General features: G+C 40.8%; 1 protein-coding gene across 1 annotated transcript in view; it reads right to left on the bottom strand.

The window, feature by feature from the left end:
* Window positions 1-23,056, bottom strand: part of DMRT1 (doublesex and mab-3 related transcription factor 1) — a gene marked incomplete at both ends in the record, with an annotated part of 92,710 nt that overhangs the window by 19,128 nt on the left and 50,526 nt on the right. Inside the window, one exon of the mRNA XM_084899547.1 lies at window positions 18,300-18,444. Within this exon, the coding sequence (XP_084755673.1) occupies window positions 18,300-18,444 (145 nt within the window). The remainder of the gene's footprint in view (window positions 1-18,299; window positions 18,445-23,056) is intronic.

Below are 23,056 nucleotides of genomic sequence, written 5' to 3'. Positions count from 1 at the left end.
TGGGAACTCATGGAAAAATGCTTCTCCTGCCCGACCAGCATGACTCAGTGGCTGAGCATCAACCTATGAACCAGGAGGTCATGATTTGGTTCCTGGTCAGGGCACATGCCCAGGTTATGGATTTGATCCCCAGTAGGAGGCATGCAGGAGGCAGCGATTAATGATTCTCTTTTATCATTGATGTTTCTCTCTCCCTGAAATCAATATAGATATATTAAATGCTTCTTCTTTATCCTCAGATGGATGATTCAAAGATGCTTTCTAGGAGCTCTTCAGAAAGTTCCAGAGCTAATGCCGGGACCCTAATGACACAACTTTATGTTGGTTTTTCTCCTTCCCCTCACTCTTCCTCCTTGGAGTTACTATCCAATACTCTACAGCATACAGGTTCTTGTTGTCTTGAGTTCTAAGTAGAACTCAAGGTAGAAAATAGACCCTTTATACCTCAGCAAGCAACATGATACAAAGGGTGGGGGTAGAGTAAGCTTTAAGGATAGATTGGAATGTGAAATTGAGCTCTGGCATTTATTTGCCACATTCTTTGGGGCAGTAACTTCATCAAGCCAGTTGGCTTTATTACTACAAGCACTCACTTTTTTTTTTTTTTTTTTGTGGGCACTGAGAGAAAAATGTAGAAATAAAGAATTTTTAAAATCTCTTTAAGAACAATGTAAAATATGTCATGCAATATCTACACATGAACAAATGAACTCATACAATAGTGCTATGAAATGACCAATAAAACAAATCAATCTTTGGAAAACTTGACCATGAACACAAGAAAATCTATATTATAAAAGGCCAGCGGCCATAATGCTGTAACGCCTAAATGACTGGTCACTAGGAGGTGCATTGATGGGTCCTGTGGTGGCAGCAGGAGGGACTTTGGATAGCTGGGACTCTAGTAAGCATAGAAAGAGCAAAGCATTAAACATGAGAAAGTGAATATAACCATAGGTATTGTATTTTTAAAAATTTATGAGATCACTATAATTTTTATCATTAAGTTTGAAAATAAAAGTAAAAATGAATATTTATTTTCAAATAAAAACCAACTGCCAAAAACAAATCAGGAAGAGAGCTCATTAAAATGATTTCCATAAAATAAATAGAAAGGTTAATCAAGACTTATTTCCCATTTGCAAAAGGACCTAGGCCTAGATGTTATGGGCAATTTTATTCAAACACAAAGACATGGTTATTCCTGTGCACTTAAAAACTTCTCAAAAAATAGAAGATGAATGACTTCAGTTTCATCCTATAAGCTTAGTGTAACCATGATACAAAAACATGGTATGATAACACAAAATAGGAAAAAAGGCAAAGCTCACTATGGCTAAAAATACAAAATCCCTAAATAAAAACAGGTAAATTGAACCCAACAATGTATTACAGAGATGATGACGCATGACCAAGTAAGATTTATTCCAGGAATACAAGGATGGTTCTACATTTAACTGTAGTAAAACGATAAAAATTTCATGTTTATTTTGATGAATGCCAAGAAGACATTTGCTATAAATACAGTATCCACTCTTACAGGTATTAATGTATCCTATATAATATAAGGCTAAAATGCAAATTGTCCCCTCTACCCGGAGTTTGACCAGGAGTTCAATCAGGGGGCAGGGCTGGCTGGCCAACTGCCCATGGCCCCTCCCCCAGCCCGCCCCATCCTGATTGCCCCCAACCCCTACCCTGATCAGGGATAGGGATCAGCCCTGATCAGGGCGGGCTGGTTGAACCCAACCTGTGCACAAATTCATGCACCAGGCCTCTGGTATTGTCATAACCTTTATTGGAGAGGAAAGGAACACAAAAAATGCAATGAAAGAAATCATAAAACTTCACTATGAAACTTCTGGTTTAAATAAAACTTCTGTATTATTGAATTTTTCTTCCCAATTACTTTACATTGCTTTTTGTAAAAATGATGATAAAAATAGGCTTGCACGAAGGTTTGAACTAGGAATTATACACAGAATAATGCAAAAACCCTCTTTAGGCAGTTGTGGTCTATATCAAGAGCCAATAAAGAAATGATAATGTTCAGGGAACAAATGAAGAGAAAAATAATCCTATTTTCTGTTATATATACAGAAATAGGACTATTTTTAGTATATGTATGGAAGTTTCATATTTCAAGTGAACAGGAGTAGGGAAAATTAACACTGTTATTATAACTCACTTTGGAAAACATCGTGACCGAGGAGTTTCAAAGCTAGCTAATTAAAGAAGAGGATATGAAGAATGAGGCCGTTTGGAGCACCAAGTAGGGAGTAAAGATTGTTCCCAGTATATAGTACAATCTAGGAGTTAAGTCCATCAGGAATGGGCAGACAGTTAAAGAATGTCCTTGGTGGCCTGGAGAGTGTTCCCTGGGCAAAGAGCAGGCACCATGGTCACCTCAGAAAGGAAGACGCTGAACTATCCAGGGCACAAGCAGGGGCAAGGCCAGGATCCAGGAGGCATGTAAACAAAGAGGATTCCTAGGCAGAGGGACACATGAAAGATGAATGGAGTATGACTGGTACCCTGGAGGTAGCCTGAGAATGCTATGGGGTGAGGCAACTCAACCTTGGGGGAAGGCAGGTTAGACAGAAAGCCACGCTGGAGTTGACAACCTGGCACCTTCATTTTACAGGACAATGATGGCCTTAGAACTTTAATGTAACCTTAGATGGTCACACAGCATTAAGAATGTATTTAATGGCACTAAATCCTGCACTTTAAAATGGTTAAAGTGCAAAATTTTATATATATATATATCTATATATATCGTGTTTCCCCGAAAATAAGACATCCTCAAAAAATAAGACCTAGCGCATGGAAAGATAAGACATCCCCTGAAAATAAGACTTAGTGCAACTTTGGGAGAAAAAATTAATATAAGACACTGTCTTATTTTCGGGGAAACAGGGTGTGTGTGTCACACACACACACACACACAGCATAATAAGAAAAAGTATAATAAAAATAAAAGAGAGGCCCGATACATGAAATCTGTGCAAGGGGCTCAACCCTCACAGCCCCGGCTGCCTCATGGCTCTGAGGCCCCACCCACTGGTCGTTCCAGAGGTCATCTAATTGGCATATTAGCTCTTTATTATATAGGGTGACCTAGCAAGCCCAGTGGATAAGGTAAATGGAAGAAGACAGTGGCCCAACCAAAAAAATAAATAAAATAAAATGATGAAATAGTTCTTTCAACTACCGTGTTCCCCCGAAAATAAGACATCCTCCGAAAATAAGACCTAGCGCATGGAAAGATAAGACATCCCCTGAAAATAAGACCTAGCACAACTTTGGGAGAAAAAATTAATATAAGACACTGTCTTACTTTCTGGGAAACAGGGTAGTATTAAACATGAAACAGGGTTCATAACAGAGCCACACAAATTGCCGAATCTGTGTCCCAACCATGAAGGGTCAGGCTACTGACCACTTGAATTGTCAAAAGGCATGAATGCAGCTATTTCACCCGTTTTCTCTCAACAACCAGAGTAAATAGGGATCAGGTAGCACACATCCTTCATAAAGAAGCAGAGCCAAACAATCCAATGAAAGATATACATGTTCCATTATTTAGTTTCTTTGCTTAGGAACGTCCAGGGCAAGATCCACTCTCTCTTTTTGGAGCTCTGCACATACTGGCACCTGGTAAGCAGGGGTTTGAGAAGTTGAGACCCAGAGTTGTCAAAATGACTTCAGGATGTCACTCATTGCACAGGGTGGGTGGAGAGACTTTCCTGTCTAACTACACAGAATTTCCTCTCTGGTTTAACAGTGGGAAAGTACTAGTTGCAGGATTTTTAAAAATGAGCAAATCATTTGCCTCTGTTTTCTATAGACAAACATTTGGTTTCAAAAGTAAACAGAAGTCATTTCTACTTAAAAGACCACTGATTTACTTCAATGGTCCGAAGGGGGTGTAATTTATTTCAGTCTACTTAGCACTGTAACATCTCTTTTCAAAAACCGACATTGATTCATGAAAATGAACATAGGACTGACTCTCTTTGCAGCATAAACCTCAACGCCTCAGGCAAGTGCTGATGGAAATGTAGTACAAGGCACTGCAGACCAGTAAGGGGACGTGAGCAATTACCCCCGGTATTTAACCCAATCTATTGCTCATCAGGAAAGCACTTAGCACAGGAGTCAGACTCAGAGGAGCTGACAGGGAGCACAGCCACTTAAATGTCCCCTCCAGCGATTACACTCTCAACCCAAGAGTGTGTCAAATTAAAACAACTACACATTGACTTTTTGCTTCTGTAAACATTAAGGGGTGATTGACAGTTACAGGCTGCAGCCAGCCAGCCAGGCATTAGCATCTCTGTCCTCAGTTCCAGCAGTCTGTTTGCTTAGGAATACGCCCATAGAACACGAAAGGATTTCAGGGCTTTCCACTGGGGCTTGCCTGAAGAGGTTCTGCTATCTCTTCCATATAAGCAGCTTTTAGATGACCTTTAAACACTGAGAGTTTTAAACATCAACACTGGGCACTTTCTATTAGAAAAACTTCCAATCAGAAAAATGGGAAATTGCCTCGGCAGTTGTGGCTCAGGGGTTGGAGCGCCGGCCCTCACACTGAAGGACTGCTTGGGGGCACATGCTCCGGTTGCAGGTTCGCTCTCTTTCCTCTGTTTGGGACGCATGCGGGAAGCAACTGGTCAAGGTGGCTCTTTCACATCGAAGCTTCCCTCCCTCCCTCTCTTTCTGAAAAGCAATGAAAAATATATCCACTGATGAGGATCAACAACAACAAAATATAAAGGGAAAATCAGCCGCTCTTACTGCTCTACTGTGATCTGGACTTGGGAAAGTTTCCCTTCCCTTGCTACCCTATTCTCTGTGATTTTGGAACTGTAAGGAGTGAAAAAAGATACAGTTTAGACAGGAGGGAGAGACGGTGAACCAAAGAAAAACATAACTGAGAAAATCTATCCACAGAGATCCAGGTGAATCGTCACTGGCAACTTCACAGGCTTGTGCTGGGGATTCAGCACTCTGTGGCTGATGTTCTTTGATGATCAGAGGAAAAGGCCTTCTGCCGCTCTCACCTCTTGGTGCCAAGACCATTCCAAGGGAAAAGAACAGTGTGTTCAATAAATAGTGCAGGGGAAGCTGGATACCCACATGCAAAAAAGGAGAAAATGAAATTGGATCCTTACCTTACTCTATGTGTCAAAATTAACTCAAAGTGAAAACAAAAATAACTCAAAGTAGATCATAGAACTAAATAGAAATCCACCCTGGGCAAGTACTACAATTCTTGGACTGAGATCGACCAAATACTAGTATATTCACTCAGTTTCATCTGCTATTAAAAAAAAAAAAAAAAGTGTGCACCACAGTTATATTCAAAGGTCGACTGAGTTTATCAACCGTTAATGAGTCCATCCAAAAACAAGTCCTCCTCAACCAGACAGGCTCTTTGAATAAAGGATGATGCTTCCACAAACGTTAACTTTCAAAATGGTGCTTTTCTGAACGTGGAGGCAAAGGAAGTCATGTCACTCTTTTGCCTCAGGAGTGATTCCCCTTCCCGTCACTATGAAAGTCCATAACAGGAGAGCCTTCCTCTGTCTGTCATGGTAGCGTTGTCCAAAGGGACAAACTGTCCTTTTATGCTCTCTCTAGTAGAATAGTCATGAGCCACATGAGGCCGCTACTGAGCACTTGAAATGGGGCTAGTGTGAAATTAAACTAGATTTTTAATTCCAATTGATTTAAATTTAAGTAGCTGCATGTGACTAGCAGTCCTGTACTAGATGGTGAGGGTCTAAGACAGCAGAGTAGATAAAGACAGGAGTTTTGATACTGGTGTGACATGTGAAGTTGGAAGGTGTCCTGAGAGGTTTAAATCAGGAGAGAAAAGACAGCCCAGCTCCACTACAGCTTGGTCACCTGGTCTCTCTATTCAGAGATTAACTCTGCTCTAAGATAGCGCCGGTGACTTCTGCTCCACCTACCTGTGGATTCAAAGATATCTGATCTTTGTCCCTGGTTCCTGGCACAAAACTCCTAAAATCCTTAGAATTTTCTGAGTAATAAGCGTGACAGGAGCCTCTTTGGTTCTGATGAGTTGACTCCTGGTGGGCCCCTAGATAGCTTTAGGATGGGAGCTGAGTATCAAAAAGAACCAGCCTTAATTAGAAGCTTACACCGTCTAGTCCTACCCAATCCCCAATATTCAGGGAGAGAAGGGCTAAAGATTGAGTTAATCACCAATGGCCAACAATTTAATCAAGCATGCATCCCATCAGGAAGCCTCTAGAAAAAAACCCTTGATGACAGGGTTCCTGTAAAGCTTCCAAGCTGGTGAATACATCAAGGTGCTACGAGTGCTGTCTGCCCGAGAGAGCTGGGAACTCTCCACCGCACCCCATTCTTGCCCTGTGCATCTCCTCATCTATCTGTTCCTGAGAGTTATTATCCTTTATAAACAACCAATAGTTGTAAGTAAAGTGCTTGTGGAATTCTGTGAGTCATTCTAGCGAATCATCAAACCTGATTGGGGGGGGAGGGGTGTCATAGGAACCCTCAAGTTTGTAGTGGGCTAGGCAGAAATGTGGGTGGCCTGGGGACCCTATTTATGGCTGGTGTCTGAAGTGGGCAGTCCTGTGAAACTTCGCCCTTAACCAATGCAGTTAGTTAACTTTGGATAATTAGTGTCAGAACTGAATTGAATTGCAGGAAACCCAGTTTCTGTCAAAATCGTTGGTGTCAGGAGGAAAAAACCTATTCTGCTTGATAAGAACTGTTGTTAGGATTAAATAAAATGATGTATGAAACTGCTTCACTGAGTATTTTTCATATTTGGCTGAACTGTAATGGACATCAGCTAGTTCATGAATGCTAACCATGGGAAGTTGCCTTTTGTCGGAGAGCTTGGGAGGTGAGAGAGTGGTCAGCAAATGCAAGACATTAGACCAGAAAAGATATTCCATTCATTCTATATACACTGGCCCACCAAAACTCACTGTCCTTCTCCTATTTCCCAAGAACATCATTAAGACAGGAAGAGACAGAAAACCCTTCTATGTTATGGACTGAACTGTGTTCCCAAAAACTTATTACGTGGAAGCCCTAGCCTCCAAGGTAACTTTATTTAGAGTTAGGACATTTAAGAAGATAAATGCAGTTAAATGAGGTTTTGATCTTCTCTCTCTCTCTTTCTCTCTCTCTCTCTCTCTCTCTCTCTCTCTCTCTCTCTCTCTCTCTCTCACACACACACACACACACACACACACACACACACACGGCCAAAGGAGAGAGGGACAGAGGCCTCACAAAAAACAACCTTAATGTATTAGGTTGATCTTAGACTCCTAACTTCCAGAACTGTGAGGAAATGCATTCCCTTTTTTAAGCCACCCAGCCTGTGCTACTTTGTTAGATAGTCCAGTAGTAGTTTCCAGGGGCTGGTAAGGAAGTAGAAATGAAAAGTTACTGTAATGGGGACTCCCTAGGGCAGTGGTTGGCAAACTGCAGCTCATGAGCCATGCAGTTCTCGAGCCTCAGTTTGCCGACCACTGGCCTAGGGGATAATGAAAATATTCTAGAATTAGGTAGGGGAGATGGCTGCACAACGTTGTCAATATACTAAAAGCCACTGAACTGTATGCTTTACAGGGGTGAATTTTATGGTATGTGAATTACATGTCAATAAAACTAAAAACTGGTTTGTTGTGAATAAACAAATCAATCAAGCCCATCCCACCTCAATAACCATATAAGTAACAAAATTGAAACATGCCTGGAAAGGAATAATTGGGTCATCTATTCATATCACATTTGGTTGTGATCCTGTTTTCTCTAATCTGATAGGTAAACTCTCCCTTCGGTTTCAGGTGAAGACCTCAACCAAGTCTTGAATGAGAGCAAGTCAGCTGGGTACATGTCTACTCCCGCGTCCACCCTGTGGAGGTTGGACAGCAAGGCTGTTCTGTGAACAGGAAAGAAAGATGTGTGCCCCCGAGACCTGCTGACATTTAGGGATCACTGCAGCGGGCTCTCTGCTATGGTTCATCACCTAGGCATAATGCTAGGTCCAAAGACACATAATTGGCACTCAATGAAGTTATTACTTATATATTGACTGGGCTATCAGTATATATGCTGGGAGAGGGCAGGCATCGGGAAATAGAGAGAAGAATTGGGCTTGCCAGAGCACTTCAAGAGTTACTGTTATGGCTGGCAAAGCTACCAGGGGATAACTGAACCAATGCATGAAAAATACAAATTTCTACTTTGATTCCGAGCAGCTGTGCATTCTTTTCCCCCACTTTTATATTAATGGAGCTAACCTATAGAATATGGAAAAAGAAATATCTGGACCTATGAATTACCTAAACAATACAGTTAATATGTTCAAAGATAAATTAAAACCCAGAAACTTTTCACCGAGAAACCCAAGAATGGTTTCAGCCAAAATAGGAAAGCGTTGGAAGCATGATCAGCACTGTCTCTTGTACTCTTTTTGTAGAAAAATACATGAAACTCTTAAAACTGCTCAGTATACTTAGAGAAAATATTGCTTTCCTCCATGCATTTTTTTTTTTTTTGCCTTCTACCCCAGGGTCCTAAAACAGTGGTTTGGAGCAGACTTTGATGAAGCATAAAGCTGCCAGATTTAACAAGTAAAAATACAGCATGCTGAATTAATATAAATTTTAGAAACAATAAATTATTTTTAGTATTGAGAAAAAAAAATTTTGTGGTTTATCTGAGATTTAACTATAACTGGCCGTCCTGTGTATGATCTTGCCAGCTTAACGAAGTGATTGCACTGGCTGACAACCCCCGTCCCACTCTCTGAGAGCCGATGGAAGGGCTCTGTCCCCTGTGTCACCCCTAGAGGTTTAGAACCTTACCCCTGCAATTGCAAGTGTTTCCTTGTGTTGCTTCAGGAAACTCAGATGTGGCACTGTTGTTTATCAATCTCTGGTAAGAAGACACTGTATCTAAAAGGAAACACAGGAAAACAAAACAAACAAACAAACAAACAAACAAGAAACAACAGAGGACTATGGTGGGAGGTCTATTTAAAGTGAATGGAACCCCTACCCTAGATTCGTGTAAATGCGGAGAGTCCCTGGATGCAATCTAGTGCCAGGTGTGTAAAGGTCACTAAATGGTTCTCCTTATAACCCTGCTACATTGAAAAGAGAATTTTAAATTATGAAAATGTGTGTGTTAAGATTATCATGGAGCCCTAGCTGGTTTGGCTCAGTAGATTGAACATAGGCCTGCGGACTGAAGGGTCCTAGGTTCGATTCCAGTCAAGGGCACATGCGTTGGTTGCAGGCTCGATCCTCAATGGGGGAGCATACAGAAGGCAGCCAATCAATGATTCTCTCATCACTGATGTTTCTATCTCTCTCTCCCTTCCTCTTTGAAATCAATAAAATATATTTTACAAAAAGATGATCATGGAACCATAGGGCCTACTGTTATCTCTGAATATTATATTTTTATGGAGCTCAGTTTTAATATTAGCACTTTTAGGGTCAATGTAAATAAACCTGATCATGCAATAAATTCCGTGTGCTCTTTTATTTTGAAGATTTATGCTAAAACACCATAAATTTCTTAGAAGCAACATCTTCCAAGATACAGAGGCAACACTAAGATTTTGATATCCACTAAAAAAATAATAAATAAGCAATGAACTTCAGAGACCTCCCTCCCCTACTGATGTATCCAATGGGTTTTCTTCTCTCTGCCCTCATATCAAATGGATCATCCAGTGTACTACAATAATCCCAGGAGAGAGGGGTCCTTGGTTTTATAAAAAACAGTGGTAAGCACAGTAAAATCAAACCCACTTCCATGATGAAATAACCATCTCCTCTTGTTCCCCCAGAAGATTCCATTTGTGCCAATTTCAATGAACAACAGTTTGGAAGGTACATAAAGCTGGTCACCATCCTTTACAGCAGAAGCCCAGTTGGAACCTGACCTCAGCACATATTGTATACCCATGTATATGTGCAAGATGGGAAGTATATGCCTATATATAAATATAAATACATATAAAGCTAACTTTCAGTGTTCAGAAAACAAAAGCTATCCCCATATAACAGCCAAATTCTGACATAACTCAATTTGGACACCTCATCTGGTGTGCACTGCGCTCATTCCCAGTGTAAACCCCACCGCGCTGGGCAATGATATACTGTAATGTCACATCGCAATCTGGATTTACTATAAAGGGCCTCTGACGAGCTTCAGAGCAGTAAACATTGCAGCGAGGTGTATTTCACACTGAGCTGGTTTTTATGAAGAACACTTCACCGCCCAGGCACGGCACCTGGATGATGAATGGTGAAAGATGCATGACAAGCTTCATCATTGTTTGTAAATCTTAACTGTTCCTGCTCACTAACTCTGGAGGCAATTTTCAAAGACAGCAGCAGACAGAAGGACAACACAGCTTTCCTGAAGGTTATTCAAGTTGTACTTGGCCTGGGCTGTGCCTCTGAGGGGCTGAGCAGGGGAAATAAACTCCTGCTCAGCTCCATGCCCAAAAAACATCCCTAAGGCCCAGTGCATCCAAGCCAGATTGGAATGAAGAAGCCCCATATGTGATGATGTTGGATCCTGTAATCAGAGTGGCTACTCTTGCATCCAAGCCAATGCCCACATGGGTGCTGCATCTTCAGGATTTTAAAATACAAATGGTCACCGAGTCAGTAACAGAAATAGGCAAATCTGCTGATGTGTGATGTGCTCACTGGGCCCCCTGCACTATCCCCTGTGCCGCCTCTAGAGGCCAGCACCTTACACCTGCAATTGCAATTGTTCCTTGTGTTGCACTGAGCAGGCAGGTATGTCACACCTGAATCCCATCAAGATAAAATTGCCATTGAAAAGATAGGCAAGCAATGTTTTCTAGTCATTATATTCAGCCTGGTTATGTCAGGACACTTCCTAAAGGTGTACTTTCCAGGGCTCCTGCTCTCTGTATCCTGCTGTAGACTACAATCTTTAGTCCAAAGGAAAACCCCTGCAAATGTGCCCTGTGTTTGGAATTTAGAACTTTTAAAGCATAAGTTAAAGATGTAAAAGAAATCTCACAATAAGCCACTTAAAGACTAAGTAGAGTGTAAAATCATATCTCTATCAAAAATTATCTGGGAAAATCAGCAGGCCTTTTATACACACTCCTCTTAATTTCTGTATAATAAAAGCATAGTATGAAAATTGTCCCCTCCACCAGGAGTTTGACCAGGGGGTGGGGCTTGCTGAGGGAAGGGAGGAAGGCCCTGGCCAGCAACCACTAGGGATCCTACCAGTGTACGAATTTCATGCACCGGGCCTCTAGTTTTAAAACAATAGCTTATGTCCATGGGGGGAGGGGGAGGAAGAACTACAAAAGCAGTTAATTGTATTTCTATACACTTATAATTTCAAAGCCAGTAACTCCTTATTTTATTTTGTAATGTCTTCCTTTATCAAATATTAACTTCACTCCCTCCTGTTATAACAAGAATATTCAAATTTAACCACAAAATTAAAAGTAACTTTGCTGGCCCTAGCTTGTTTGGCTCAGTGGATAGAGCATTGGCCTATGGACTGAAGGGTCCCAGGTTCGATTCTGGCCAAGGGCACATGCCCAGGTTGCGGGCTTGATCCCCAGAGGAGGCAGCCAATCAATGATTCTCTCTCATCATTGATGTTTCTATCTCTCCCTTCCTCTCTGAAATCAATAAAAATATATTTAAAAAAATAAAAGTAACTTTTCTGTGTTAACTAAGTAAAAAAGGTGTTTTAAAGTTTATATTTAGCTTTGGGAATAGCAATGTAAATACCACACCTGATATGCTGGTGTGTTTTTTTAAAGCTACTTTTTGTTGGGCGATTTTTTTCCCCCCTGGAATACCAAGGTGCTAAAGAAAGACAACCCCATATAGGGGTATTTCTGCATGATGCACATGCTGAGGGAGCAAGTTCTGACATTTTATCATTATAGCACAAGAAGAACTATTGCATGACTATTGTCCAGAGGACTCCAAACAAGCTAAGTCATCGCCATGCTAGTTCTCCATCTGCCCCATGAAAATAAGGACTCTTTCTCCTCCTTACTTCATAGGCATCAGCTCTATGCCTTAATATCCTCATCTGCAAAATGGGGATACTGCTACTATTGTAAGAATTGAACAAGAGGCATGGTGCATGAATTTGTGCATGAGTGGGGTCCCTCAGCCTGGCCAGTGATTGGGCCCAATCAGGGCCATGGGAGGTTGGCGGGGGAGAAAGGGGGCTCGGGAGGTTGGCTGTGGGAGTGCACTGACCATGAGGGGACAGCTCCTGCATTAAGCGTCTGCCCCCTGGTGGTCAGTATGTGTCATAGTGATCAATCAACCAGTTGTTCAGTTGCTTAGGCTTTTATCTGGTATAATAATAAAAAAGTAATATGCTAATTAGACCGGGCAGACAAACAACCTTCCGGATATCCTTTCAGACGAAGCTGGGTTGCTGGTGGCCAAGGCAGAGGTGATTAGGGGTGATCAGGCAGGCAGGCCAGCAGATAGAGGCGATCAGGCAGGTTAGTGGTTAGGGGCAGTCAGGCAGGTAGACGAATGGTTAGGGGTGGTCAGACAGGCAGGCAGAGGGGTAAGGGGAGATCAGGCAGGCAGGCAGGCAGGCAAGTGGTTAGGGGTGAGGCAGGCAGAGGGGTGAGTGGCGATTAGGCAGGCAGGCGAGTGGTTAGGGGTGATAACGCAGGCAGGCAAGTGGTTAAGGGCAGTTAGGCAGGCAGGCAGGCAAGCAGTTAGGAGCCAGCGGTCCCAGAATGCAAGAGGGTGCAGGCTGGGCTGAGGGACCCCCCTCCCCCCAATCCCAATGCATGAATTTCGTGCACCAGGTCTCTAGTATACATATAGATAGATAGATAGATAGATAGATAAATAAGTTATCCCCATCAAGTGCACAGACAGTCTTATAGAGATTGTCAGAGTTAAATAACTGTGAGAAAAAGAAAAGGAAGGAGAAGGAAGAGGAAATCATAGGATATAGTAGTAGAAAGAATGCCCAGAAATGGTTCAGAAAACTTGGGTTCCTATGCTGGCTCTTTTTCCTAAACACCAGCACCAAAGCTCAGGGACACCACAGCATCCAGCCAGCAACTCCACCCAATCTCTATTATATGTAAAAAGTTATTAAGTCCCTCACTTCCTCTCTTGCATGGCTATGTTATTAATCATAAACCAAGTATATGTAAAGAATTAAGTCTTTAAAATGCAAGTTTTCCAAAGGGAAGATTCTACATGATATACTAGTAAATCCAGCGTAGGTTTAAACCTCATGCCTGATCTATTTGGATTGTTTTACCAGTGAGGCACTGGCAGAAATGATCCAAAGGTCAGTTTCTTATTCAATCAAGAAACCAGGAACCACCCCTGGAGCCCTCTGAGAAATGGCCTGATGCTAGGCACCTGGAGAAACACAAAGCTGGGAGACTGTGATCCGTGCCGTGTGTGAGAAAACACACCCCGGTGATTCTTACTAAAGTGCCGCAGTGAGTGGAGTATTTCCTTACTGCAGTGAGTATGATGGCGTTCACGTGGCCCCTGCGAAGTGCCTGCTATTTTTAGACTGGTGATGACTTTATCAAAAGCCAGAGTTTTACAGAGAACATGTTAGGTGCACATTGGCTCTCAGCCTTTTCCACAGTTTGCCTTTTAGGGTGTTCTTTTCATGGAGGAAGAAAAAGAGGTTTAAAGAAAATACAAAAATATGTGTGCCCTCACCAAATAGCATTTTAGTTTCCCTCTATCCTATTCTTTAGGTATAAGGGGACCTGCTGTGTTCTTATACACCCATTTCCTCTAGTTATTTCCTTTGCTCTATGTAGGAAATATATCATATGTGTGATATGTTAAAAATAAGTTTTCAAAGCTGCCATTTCTAAATGTTTATTATATGCTTAAAATGATTATGCTTTACCTTCCTCACTCAGCAGACCATGATGTCTGTCTAGCTAATTTCAAGAATTACAATCCACATATGGTTAGTTTCAAACAGGGTCCTTTTGGAGCTAAAAAGTAAGCCCTTCTTGGTGAACATAATCACTTTTATGTGCAGAGCCCATTGCCAGGCACTTGCTGAAATAGAAAGATGTAAGACATGGTGACAGGCTTACATGTGAGAATACGGAAGTTGACAGTTTCTGCCATACATTTTTATAATTAATATATATATATATTCTTATTGATTTCAGAGAGAAAGGGAGAGGGGGAGAGACAAACATCAATGATAAAAGAGAATCACTGATCAGTTGCCTCCTGCACGCTCCACTTTGGGGATCGAGCCCACAACCCAGGATGTGGCCTGACTGGGAATCATACCGGTGACCTCTTGGTTCATGGGTCAATGCTTAATCACTGAGCCACACCAGCCTGGCATTCTATTTAATCTTAATTTCTTTACTTATCTCCTCTTAGACTAGGAACAAAGCATTCACAAACCCACACCTTGGGCCAGCTAGTTATCCTTCCCTATTGGATTACTTCCATCAGCACATAAGCCTATCAAAGTATCTTCCATATTTGGGAAGAAAAATAAAAGAGAGAAAAGGACCTTCCTTGAACTTACCTTTTCCTCTAGTTAGTCCTCCATTTCACTGCCCTCCTTAGAGCAAAACTCCCTCTTGGAACTGTCTGTTCTCATAGTCTTCTCTCCCATGTTCTCCTGAATGTAGTAAGGCTGTGTTTCTCACTTCCTCACCAAAGTGGCTACTCATCCACTTTGATGTCCGGGTAATCAAACATCTCTTGCAGCAGCCAATGGTCAATTCTAGTCCTCATCTCATTTGATCCATCAGCATTATTTGACTCTTTTCATTTAAGTGCTTTCTTTAACTGGCTTCCAAGACACCATTCACCCTTAGTTTTCCTCCTACCTCATAGGCTGCTCTATATTACACTCTCCTTTGTGGGTCCTCCTCATTCACTAGAGCTCTAAACACTAGAGGGTCCCAGGGCTCAATCCCTGGTCCTTTCTTCTTCACCAACACTCCCTTCCTTGGGGTGGGGGGAGGATCTCATCATATTGCCTCCAATATGCACTGAATAACATCTATGCACTGAACTTTCAAGTTCTTTTTTCCAGCATTGACATCTCCCCTCAATGTTAGTCATCATACATCCAATTCCTATGACAATCCACTTGGATGACTCATGAACATCTCAAGCTAAATATGTGCAAAATTAAACTCCTAATTCCAACAAACATGTGTTCCCCATAGTCTTCTTTACCTCAATAAGTTGAAACTCCAGTTTTCTACTTGGTCAGGTTAAAAATTATGGGGTCATCTTTCACTCTTTCTTTTATGGCACATCCCAAATCCATCCGCAAATCTTATTGGTTCTATCTTCAAAATACATCTAGAATTCAACCACTTGTTATCATACCACATTTCCACCCTGACTGAACCACTGTCATCTTTTGTAAGAATTACTACTGCAGCCTTTTACTAGTAACTGGTCTTCTTGCTTCCACATCACATCCCTACAGTCTATTCTTAAATAGCAGCCAGAGTTTAAAACCACATGTCACCTCTTCGCTAGAATACTCCAGTGGCCTCCCAGCTCACCCGAAACAAAAGCCTGCGATGGCTTACAAAGTCTGGGTCCCGCCATCTCTTTAATCTACCTTCTAACACTTTTCAGGATAAAAAAAGGAGAATGGCTTTCAGCCTTTTCACAAAGAAAAACACTGAAGAGTAGAAACATGGATTCCCTACATTATATTTTCATGTGGCAATCTTCAGCAAAACCAGAGGGAAACATTGAACCTGGACTTGTTTCTAAGAGAGGTAATGGTTATCTTTAAAGAAACTATAGAAAAATGGATCTAATGGACAAACTTATACTTAACTAAGACTTTAAAGAAAACATTAAACCTCTTGAAAATACTGTTTTTCAAATTACTTAGAAGTCCCCACTTAGAATAACTGATGTACTATTTACTAACCGTTAACTTATTAACCCAACCAACCAAAGGACTTCAACTCAAACTTGACAGATAAATGTAACTGGTTATCAATCAGACGTTGTCACTCTCACAAATAAAAACACTGATGTCCTCATCCCCAATCACGGCACCCTGCCACTAGCCTCAGCCCCATAAAGGGCCTAATTTGCCCCCAAAGAGCTCCCCACTTGTGTCAATACTGATAAAATTGAGGAACCTGTGCTCCATGAGATGGCACCTGAGATGTCCACACACAAGTTTCTCTTTCCTCTTCCCTTCCCACCAGCTCTATAAAAATCTCATATAGCAGAAACCAGTTTGGCTTAGTGGATAGAGCGTTGGCTTGCGGACTGAAGGGTCCCAGGTTCGAGTATGATCAAGGGCACATCCCTAGTGGGGGGTGTGCACGATGTTTCTCTCTCATCGATGTTTCTAACTCTCTATCCCTCTCAATTCCTCTCTGTGTAAAATCAATAAAATATATATTTTTTAAAATCTCATACAATGTAGAGCCCATGATACCATACATGGAAGCCAGAAAGCCACACTTCTTTTAAAAATACTGAGTCTTGGGTTTTCAATTAATTCATGTTCTCGTTCTCCATCAATTCCAAAATAGAGATTTCACTGCAATTCTTCCTAATGCCCTCATGTCTGAAGCTTGACCCTCCTGATTAATTATTAGTGAGTTAGAGGGTTACTGGGAGGTTAAATCACATTTTCAGATACACAAATCACCAGAAAAGTTTTAAGGAAATTCTAGGTGTTATTCATCCAATCTTTCCTTATGAATACTGGAACAACCAATCTTTTCTTTCCTGGACTGTAACCTCTTTCCTTCTGAATCTCTTCCTTTTCTGTCATAAATTCAAATGTCTATTGCTCCTCTTCAAATTCATCTCTGCTCTAATAAATTCTTATCTTTTTGCCTTCCTCTGAATTTATACCTTTGTCTCAAGAATGCCAGTGCTTTTAAAAACATTCCATTATTCTTGGAAAAAGAAGGTCAGGCAATTCCCCCCTTAAACTAGGTTTCATTGCTAATTTTCTGAATAAACTTTTTTTAAGGACTCCATCAGACTATTAGGATTCTGACCTTTCAGAATTATGTTTCCTTAAAGAACAAACTTACTTAAAATAATAATGGATTAATTTATTCATTCATCACTCAACTAATAAATAACAAATTTTTAAAAAGGCATCATAGCAGATAAAAAGATATGAGATGTGTTCACTATCCTTAAGAAGCTTACAATCCAGATAAACATATATGTAATCAATAAAGTATGAAAGGAAGACCATATGAGCATATGTTATACAGTATAAATATTCATACTAGTTATGAAATATGACTATTAATAAAGTCAAAGTACAATCAATAATATGTACTTCAGTTCACACTTATCAGTTCCCTTAACCTATATATTCCACGTTAATGGAATCCTTTATTTTTAGTATAATAAATGAAGTGTCACTTGCCCAGCTTTCTTAGACTTCAGATTCTCATTCTCTAAGTACTTGCTTTACAAAGAAACCAGTTCTCTATAGAGAATCAAGTTATTGAAATTACCAAGTCATTCACTATTGCCCCGATTTTTACATACTGCCTCGACTGTGTAAGCTTCTCACTTTCCCAGGTCAAAAGATAATGCTTCAATATAAAGAACTTAAAAACAGGTCCTGGGAACACAACAGCCGTAAAAGACCTGTCTGTCTCCACAATGTAAAGGCTGGGGAGAAGGTTAAAACTGAAATTGAGCAATTGTGTATTTCAAAGTGCTTTGGTACATTAAGCAGTCATTTTTCACTTCAAAGCCATTTTATCAGAGTTATTTACATTGCTACTGCATAAACTCTGAGATCGATTGAATTAAAAAATGTTTTATTATGTTATTTTATTTCTTTTCCCCAAAATATAAATATACCTTCAATTTTAAAATGGAAAATTTTGGAAAACAAGTATTCAATATATGGAAATTCAGTTTACCAAAAGCATCAGGACTTGGAACCACTTTTAAAGTGCCCCTGTGTTTCATATTGATCCCTCAGAAAACACATTTTTAGTTTCAGAGGAGTCTTTAATCTTATTCCTGTCACTCTGGGTATACAAAAGAGAGAAATGTAATATTAAGAATCTAGGCAAAGCAAAATCATTCCATAACAAAACACCTTAAAGGATACTTATATAAGACTTACACAGCAAAAAACTTCCCAATAGCTCTTAACTGGTGAACCCTTGGAGAGCCAGAGACCCCGTGCTGAACACTCATCCTCTCTCCACCCAGATCCAGGCTGTGTAACCAGACACCTACCGCTCGCTTTGGTTTCCGAGTAAGGAGGGCCATCCTCAAAAGTGAAGATCTGGGATACGCTCTGGCCCAGGTAGGAGGGAGCTGGGTAGTAAGAATGCATCCTGTACTGGGAACTCACAGGGTGGCGGTTCTCAGAGGTTTTCATCTGCTTAAGAAAAAAGAAGGAACGTATTAAGACCAAAGTTGCATTTTATAGTAATTTCAAGAATTGCCTAATTTTGTAAGTTAAGGGCATACCCTATTAAGCTGGTAGTGTCCTCAACCATGAATAGACCATCCAGTATACTAACCCTGAAAATGCTAGAATTGTGCATTCTGAGGTGCCTTTTCTATCTTGGGGTTCCTGCTAAAGCACCCCTAAAATCCCTTCTCATCTTATGATGCCCAATTAACAAGTACTAAAGAGAACTGGACAGGAAAAACAGGAGAGCATGGCATTACTGTCACAATGACTATCCTGTTTGACCAGCAGCCAGTCATTTAACCTTCTCATATTTCTTCACATATAAAACTGGCAATTCATCTTAGTTAATACACAGTGCATATCTCTCTCTATATATAAAAGGCTAATATGCAAAGTGTCCCCTCAGGAGTTTTGCTGGGAGACCAGTTCAATCGCTCGCTATGATGTGTGCTTACCACCAGGGGGCGGCATGGAATGAAGGAAGGCCCCGGCTGGACCTAATCACCAGCCAAACCTAGGAACCCTACCCATGTACAAATTTTGTGCACTGGGCCTCTAGTAGAGAATATTTATTTCTTAAAATATATTTCATTGATTTTTTTACAGAGAGCAAGGGAGAGGGATATATAGAGAGAAAGATCAATGAGAGAGAGACATCAATTAGCTGCCTTCTGCACACACCCTACTGGAGATGTGCCCATAACCAAGGTACACACACTTGACGAGAATCGAACCTGGGACCTTTCAGTCCACAGGCCGACGCTCTATCCGCTTGCCCAAACCGGTCAGGGGAAGAATATTTTTTAAAAACATGAAAATAGGGTGAAAGTAAGCTATTGTCACTAGCATGATTCTATGCTGAATATCATCACTCAGCATCCATTCCCACCCCCTTCTGTGCTTTTCCCTGTAACAAGGAACAAAAGTGTGATATGTTTCCCAGACTCTCCTGTCACCAGGGTTCTGGAGGTGATTTGGATTCTACTAACAAGACATGGAGTGAGATCTGGAAGACAGAAGGAAAGCCAAAAGGAGCACATACTTCCTCCAGCAGCAGTGAGCAGCTGGCACTCGGCACTCATGCCTTTTTTTCTGGCAATCAGACCTTGCCTTTGGGATCATGGGGCAGCTTTTATATAAGGAACAGTCCACACAGCTTCTTGGCCTCTTATTCAAAGCTAAGGAAATGGGACCCGCAGGCTTAGAAGGGCAACCCACTTCCACTTTCCTCGTTCTTCCTGGACACTCTGCGAACACCTAGAATTATTCTGTTTCCTACACACACCCTGGTATAGACACTAAACATTAAATGCATGACCCTGTCTTCACAGCAAGAACATCTAGACTTCAATTATTTATAGTTTCAAAAACACTAAATTCAGATGGTATTAATTTTATTTTAAAAAGTCAATCTAGCCAAAACCTCAATGGATAGAGCGTTGGCCTGCAGACTGAAAGGTCCCAGGTTCGATTCCAGTCAAGGGCATGTACCTTGGTTGCGGGCACATCCCCAGTAGGGGGTGTGCAAGAGGCAGCTGATCGATGATTCTCTCTCATCGATGTTTCTGACTCTCTATCCCTCTCTCTTCCTCTCTGTAAAAAATCAATAAAATATATTTTTTTAAAAATAGTCAATCTAAGGAAAAGGAATGCTCTGGATAAACCAAGTCTGTTCAAGAATTAAGGAATAATTTTGAAATGTTTTTCAAATCAAATCTCTAGAAGCTACTTATTTGATTTAGAAAAATAGTACTAACTTGGCAAATCCTGGCAGATAAAATTAGGTCCTAGCTTCCTCAAGGTTTTCTATGAACATCCAAATTTTGGACAATTCCCCCAGTAATACAGGCCAAAGTAAACTTTGGATATTATGGCAGTGTTTGGAGGAAAGGCCTAAGTCCTTGATTTTTGTGTGCTAATTTGAGAAGCTCAAGGAGTTCATTTCTGCCCCTCCCAACTGTTCCCCCAGCACAAATGTATGCTTGATGTGTAGATTATTTCTTGCAAAAGAAAGAAGACTCCATTCCACTTAATTATTACCTTTCAAGCGAAGTATATCTGGCCTAGTTCCTTTTATCCTTTCTGGGGTTTTTTTCTAAAGCATATAAAAATGGTATCTCTTTCAGTTTAATCATCCAATTTTCATTTTCTACCATTATATAATTTTTTACTAAATAAGAGGGCATGCAGCAATGCTTGGAAATAGCCAAAGGGGAGAACTGGTTGCCTTTAGTGAGTGGGCCCAAGTCAGGAGAGCCATCAGGGAACTGTGAAATCATTAAAGAGGGACTATCAACGGTGCTTTCTGCACTGACCCAGTTATCCGTTAGACTAGTACTCCCTGTTGCTCTCTGAATGTGTATGAGAACGGCCTGGGATCCTGTTTAAAAGTAGACTGATTCAGTAAGTCTGGGTAGAGCCTCAGAATCTAACTCACTCTCAGGAGAAGCTTATTCTGCTGGCTCAAAACCTTGCTCTGGCCCTGGCTGGCGTGGCTCAGTTGGCTGGGCATCATCTTGTGCACCACAAGATTGCCAGTTTCAGGCTTGACCCCCTGCAGGGGGTGGGTAAAAGGCAGCAATTTTTCGCTCTCATCCTGATGGTTCTCTCTCTCCCTCTCCCTTCTCTAAGTCAATAAAAATATTTTTAAAAGTAAAAATAAATAAATACATAAATAAAATCTCACTCTGGTGACAAGGTACTAGAATAAACGATCCTTTCTCTCACACTGAACACCGTTAGGGGCCTATGACCAAAGGAGAACTTTCTAAAAAATTCTTTTGACCAACTGTTTACAACTTTCCACCCAAACTAAGAAAAGGCAGAAAGGATGCTACTTTAAATTTCCATTAGCTTTCTTTTTATACATGAGGTTCCCCAGAACTAAGATTATTTTTCAGGGGTCCACAACCATCTAGAATGGCTACAGTGGTAATAACATGCTCAAACACACTTTTTGTGAGAGAAACATTTCTGCATCTATAGCCTTCCCTCAAGTCAACACAGTCTAAGTGATGAACACTTATTAGAGCAAGAGCCAACTATTAAGTAAAAAGTGTCCTGACATAAATAATGGCGTCCCCCTTCTGGGTGCTGAGTTGGTTACATCTTCCTCTGCTGGGGCACAACCCTCAAGTCAGTTCTTCAGGGAAAATGTTTTTAAATTTTCCCCAGGTCCAAGAAAATTGACAGGATTTGAGCCTATAGGCTCAGCAAAATCCTGGATTTTCCCCTTTTACTATGAATTTTGTATAAAACCTCTTTTCAAAAATACTTGGAAAATGTTCACTGTGAGTTGAGAACAGAGGTCAGCAAACTTTTTTGGTAAATGGCCAAACAGTAAATAGTTTAGGTTTTGTAAGCCATAGGGTCTCTAGACAATCAGTAAATGAATGGGTGTGGCTATGTTACAATAAAACTTTACTTACAGAAATGGACCCTGGTTCTCCACCTTCTCTCCCACTAGATTAAGGGAAGAGAGAACTTGGTCTGGGATTTGGCCTGGGCCCTGCGTTATTTCAAAGCTCCTTAGATAATTCTAATTGAAACCAAGACTGAGAACCAGTTAGAGTTATCTATACCTAGACTTACCTTCATATTTCCCACACCCCAATAAGTATGAAACCCCAGTGTCAACTAAAAACGCAAAAGGTTAACTCTACAAACAGACTGGACAACTGCTGCCAAGACCAATGTGTGTATTATTTGAAAAGGGATTCAGATAAACTGAAGGTTTTTTTCTTTCCCTTTTAATGAAAGCTCACTGCAAAATAAACACAATATCAAATCCATGTGTGTTTATTTTCCGCTTTAATTCCATTTCTGTTTTTAGAAAGCATCAGATGACAAGAATCATTTGGAAATAGGAACTGAGTTATTTGAACTCAAACATTCAACTTTCCCAATGAATCCCCAAGATCATTGAGCTATAAAAAACTACTATTAAAAAAAAAAAAAGAGAGAGAGAGAGATACAAAGGGTCAGACTCCATCTGTGGTTATCAAAATGTGAACTTACAGAGACCATCAATCACTTCAGCTCCTTACAACTGGAAGAATAATCTACAAATAACCATCCCTGTGACAACTTAGACATAAGAAAGAAGTATGGTTCCATGTATTTCTCAGTGCATGTGTAAACCTCTGAAACATGGAGTTGAAACTGAACTGTGATTCACCCAGAAAGCCAGAAAAAGGTGTAGCCAAATGTAACTTAAAACTCTAAGTCACTTCTTGTTCCTAGCTTAAAAAACAATTACAGCCTGCTACTTTTGAATTAGACAAAATGGGTAAATAAGGAAACCTTTGAAGTCTGTTGTTTTACTTTAAACCAGAAGTACTCAATGAAGGGCAGGTTGTTCTCCCCACTGCCTCCCCCCCAAGAGGACATTTAGCAAAGTCAGGAGACACCACTGATTATCACAACTGGCTGGGGGTGAGGAGGTGCTACTGGCTTGTAGTGAGCAGATACTAAAGATGCTGCTAACCATCCTACAACGCACAGGACCGCCCCCACAACAAATTATCCAGCCTAGTATCTCAATAGTGCCAAGATTGAAAAACTTGCTTTAAAC

The sequence above is a fragment of the Pipistrellus hanaki genome (genome assembly GCF_964339955.1).
Source record: "Pipistrellus hanaki genome assembly, chromosome: 11".
Taxonomy (NCBI): domain Eukaryota; kingdom Metazoa; phylum Chordata; class Mammalia; order Chiroptera; family Vespertilionidae; genus Pipistrellus; species Pipistrellus hanaki.
The sequence above is the reverse complement of the archived record's forward strand: the minus strand, read 5'-3'. Positions and strand labels throughout refer to the sequence as shown.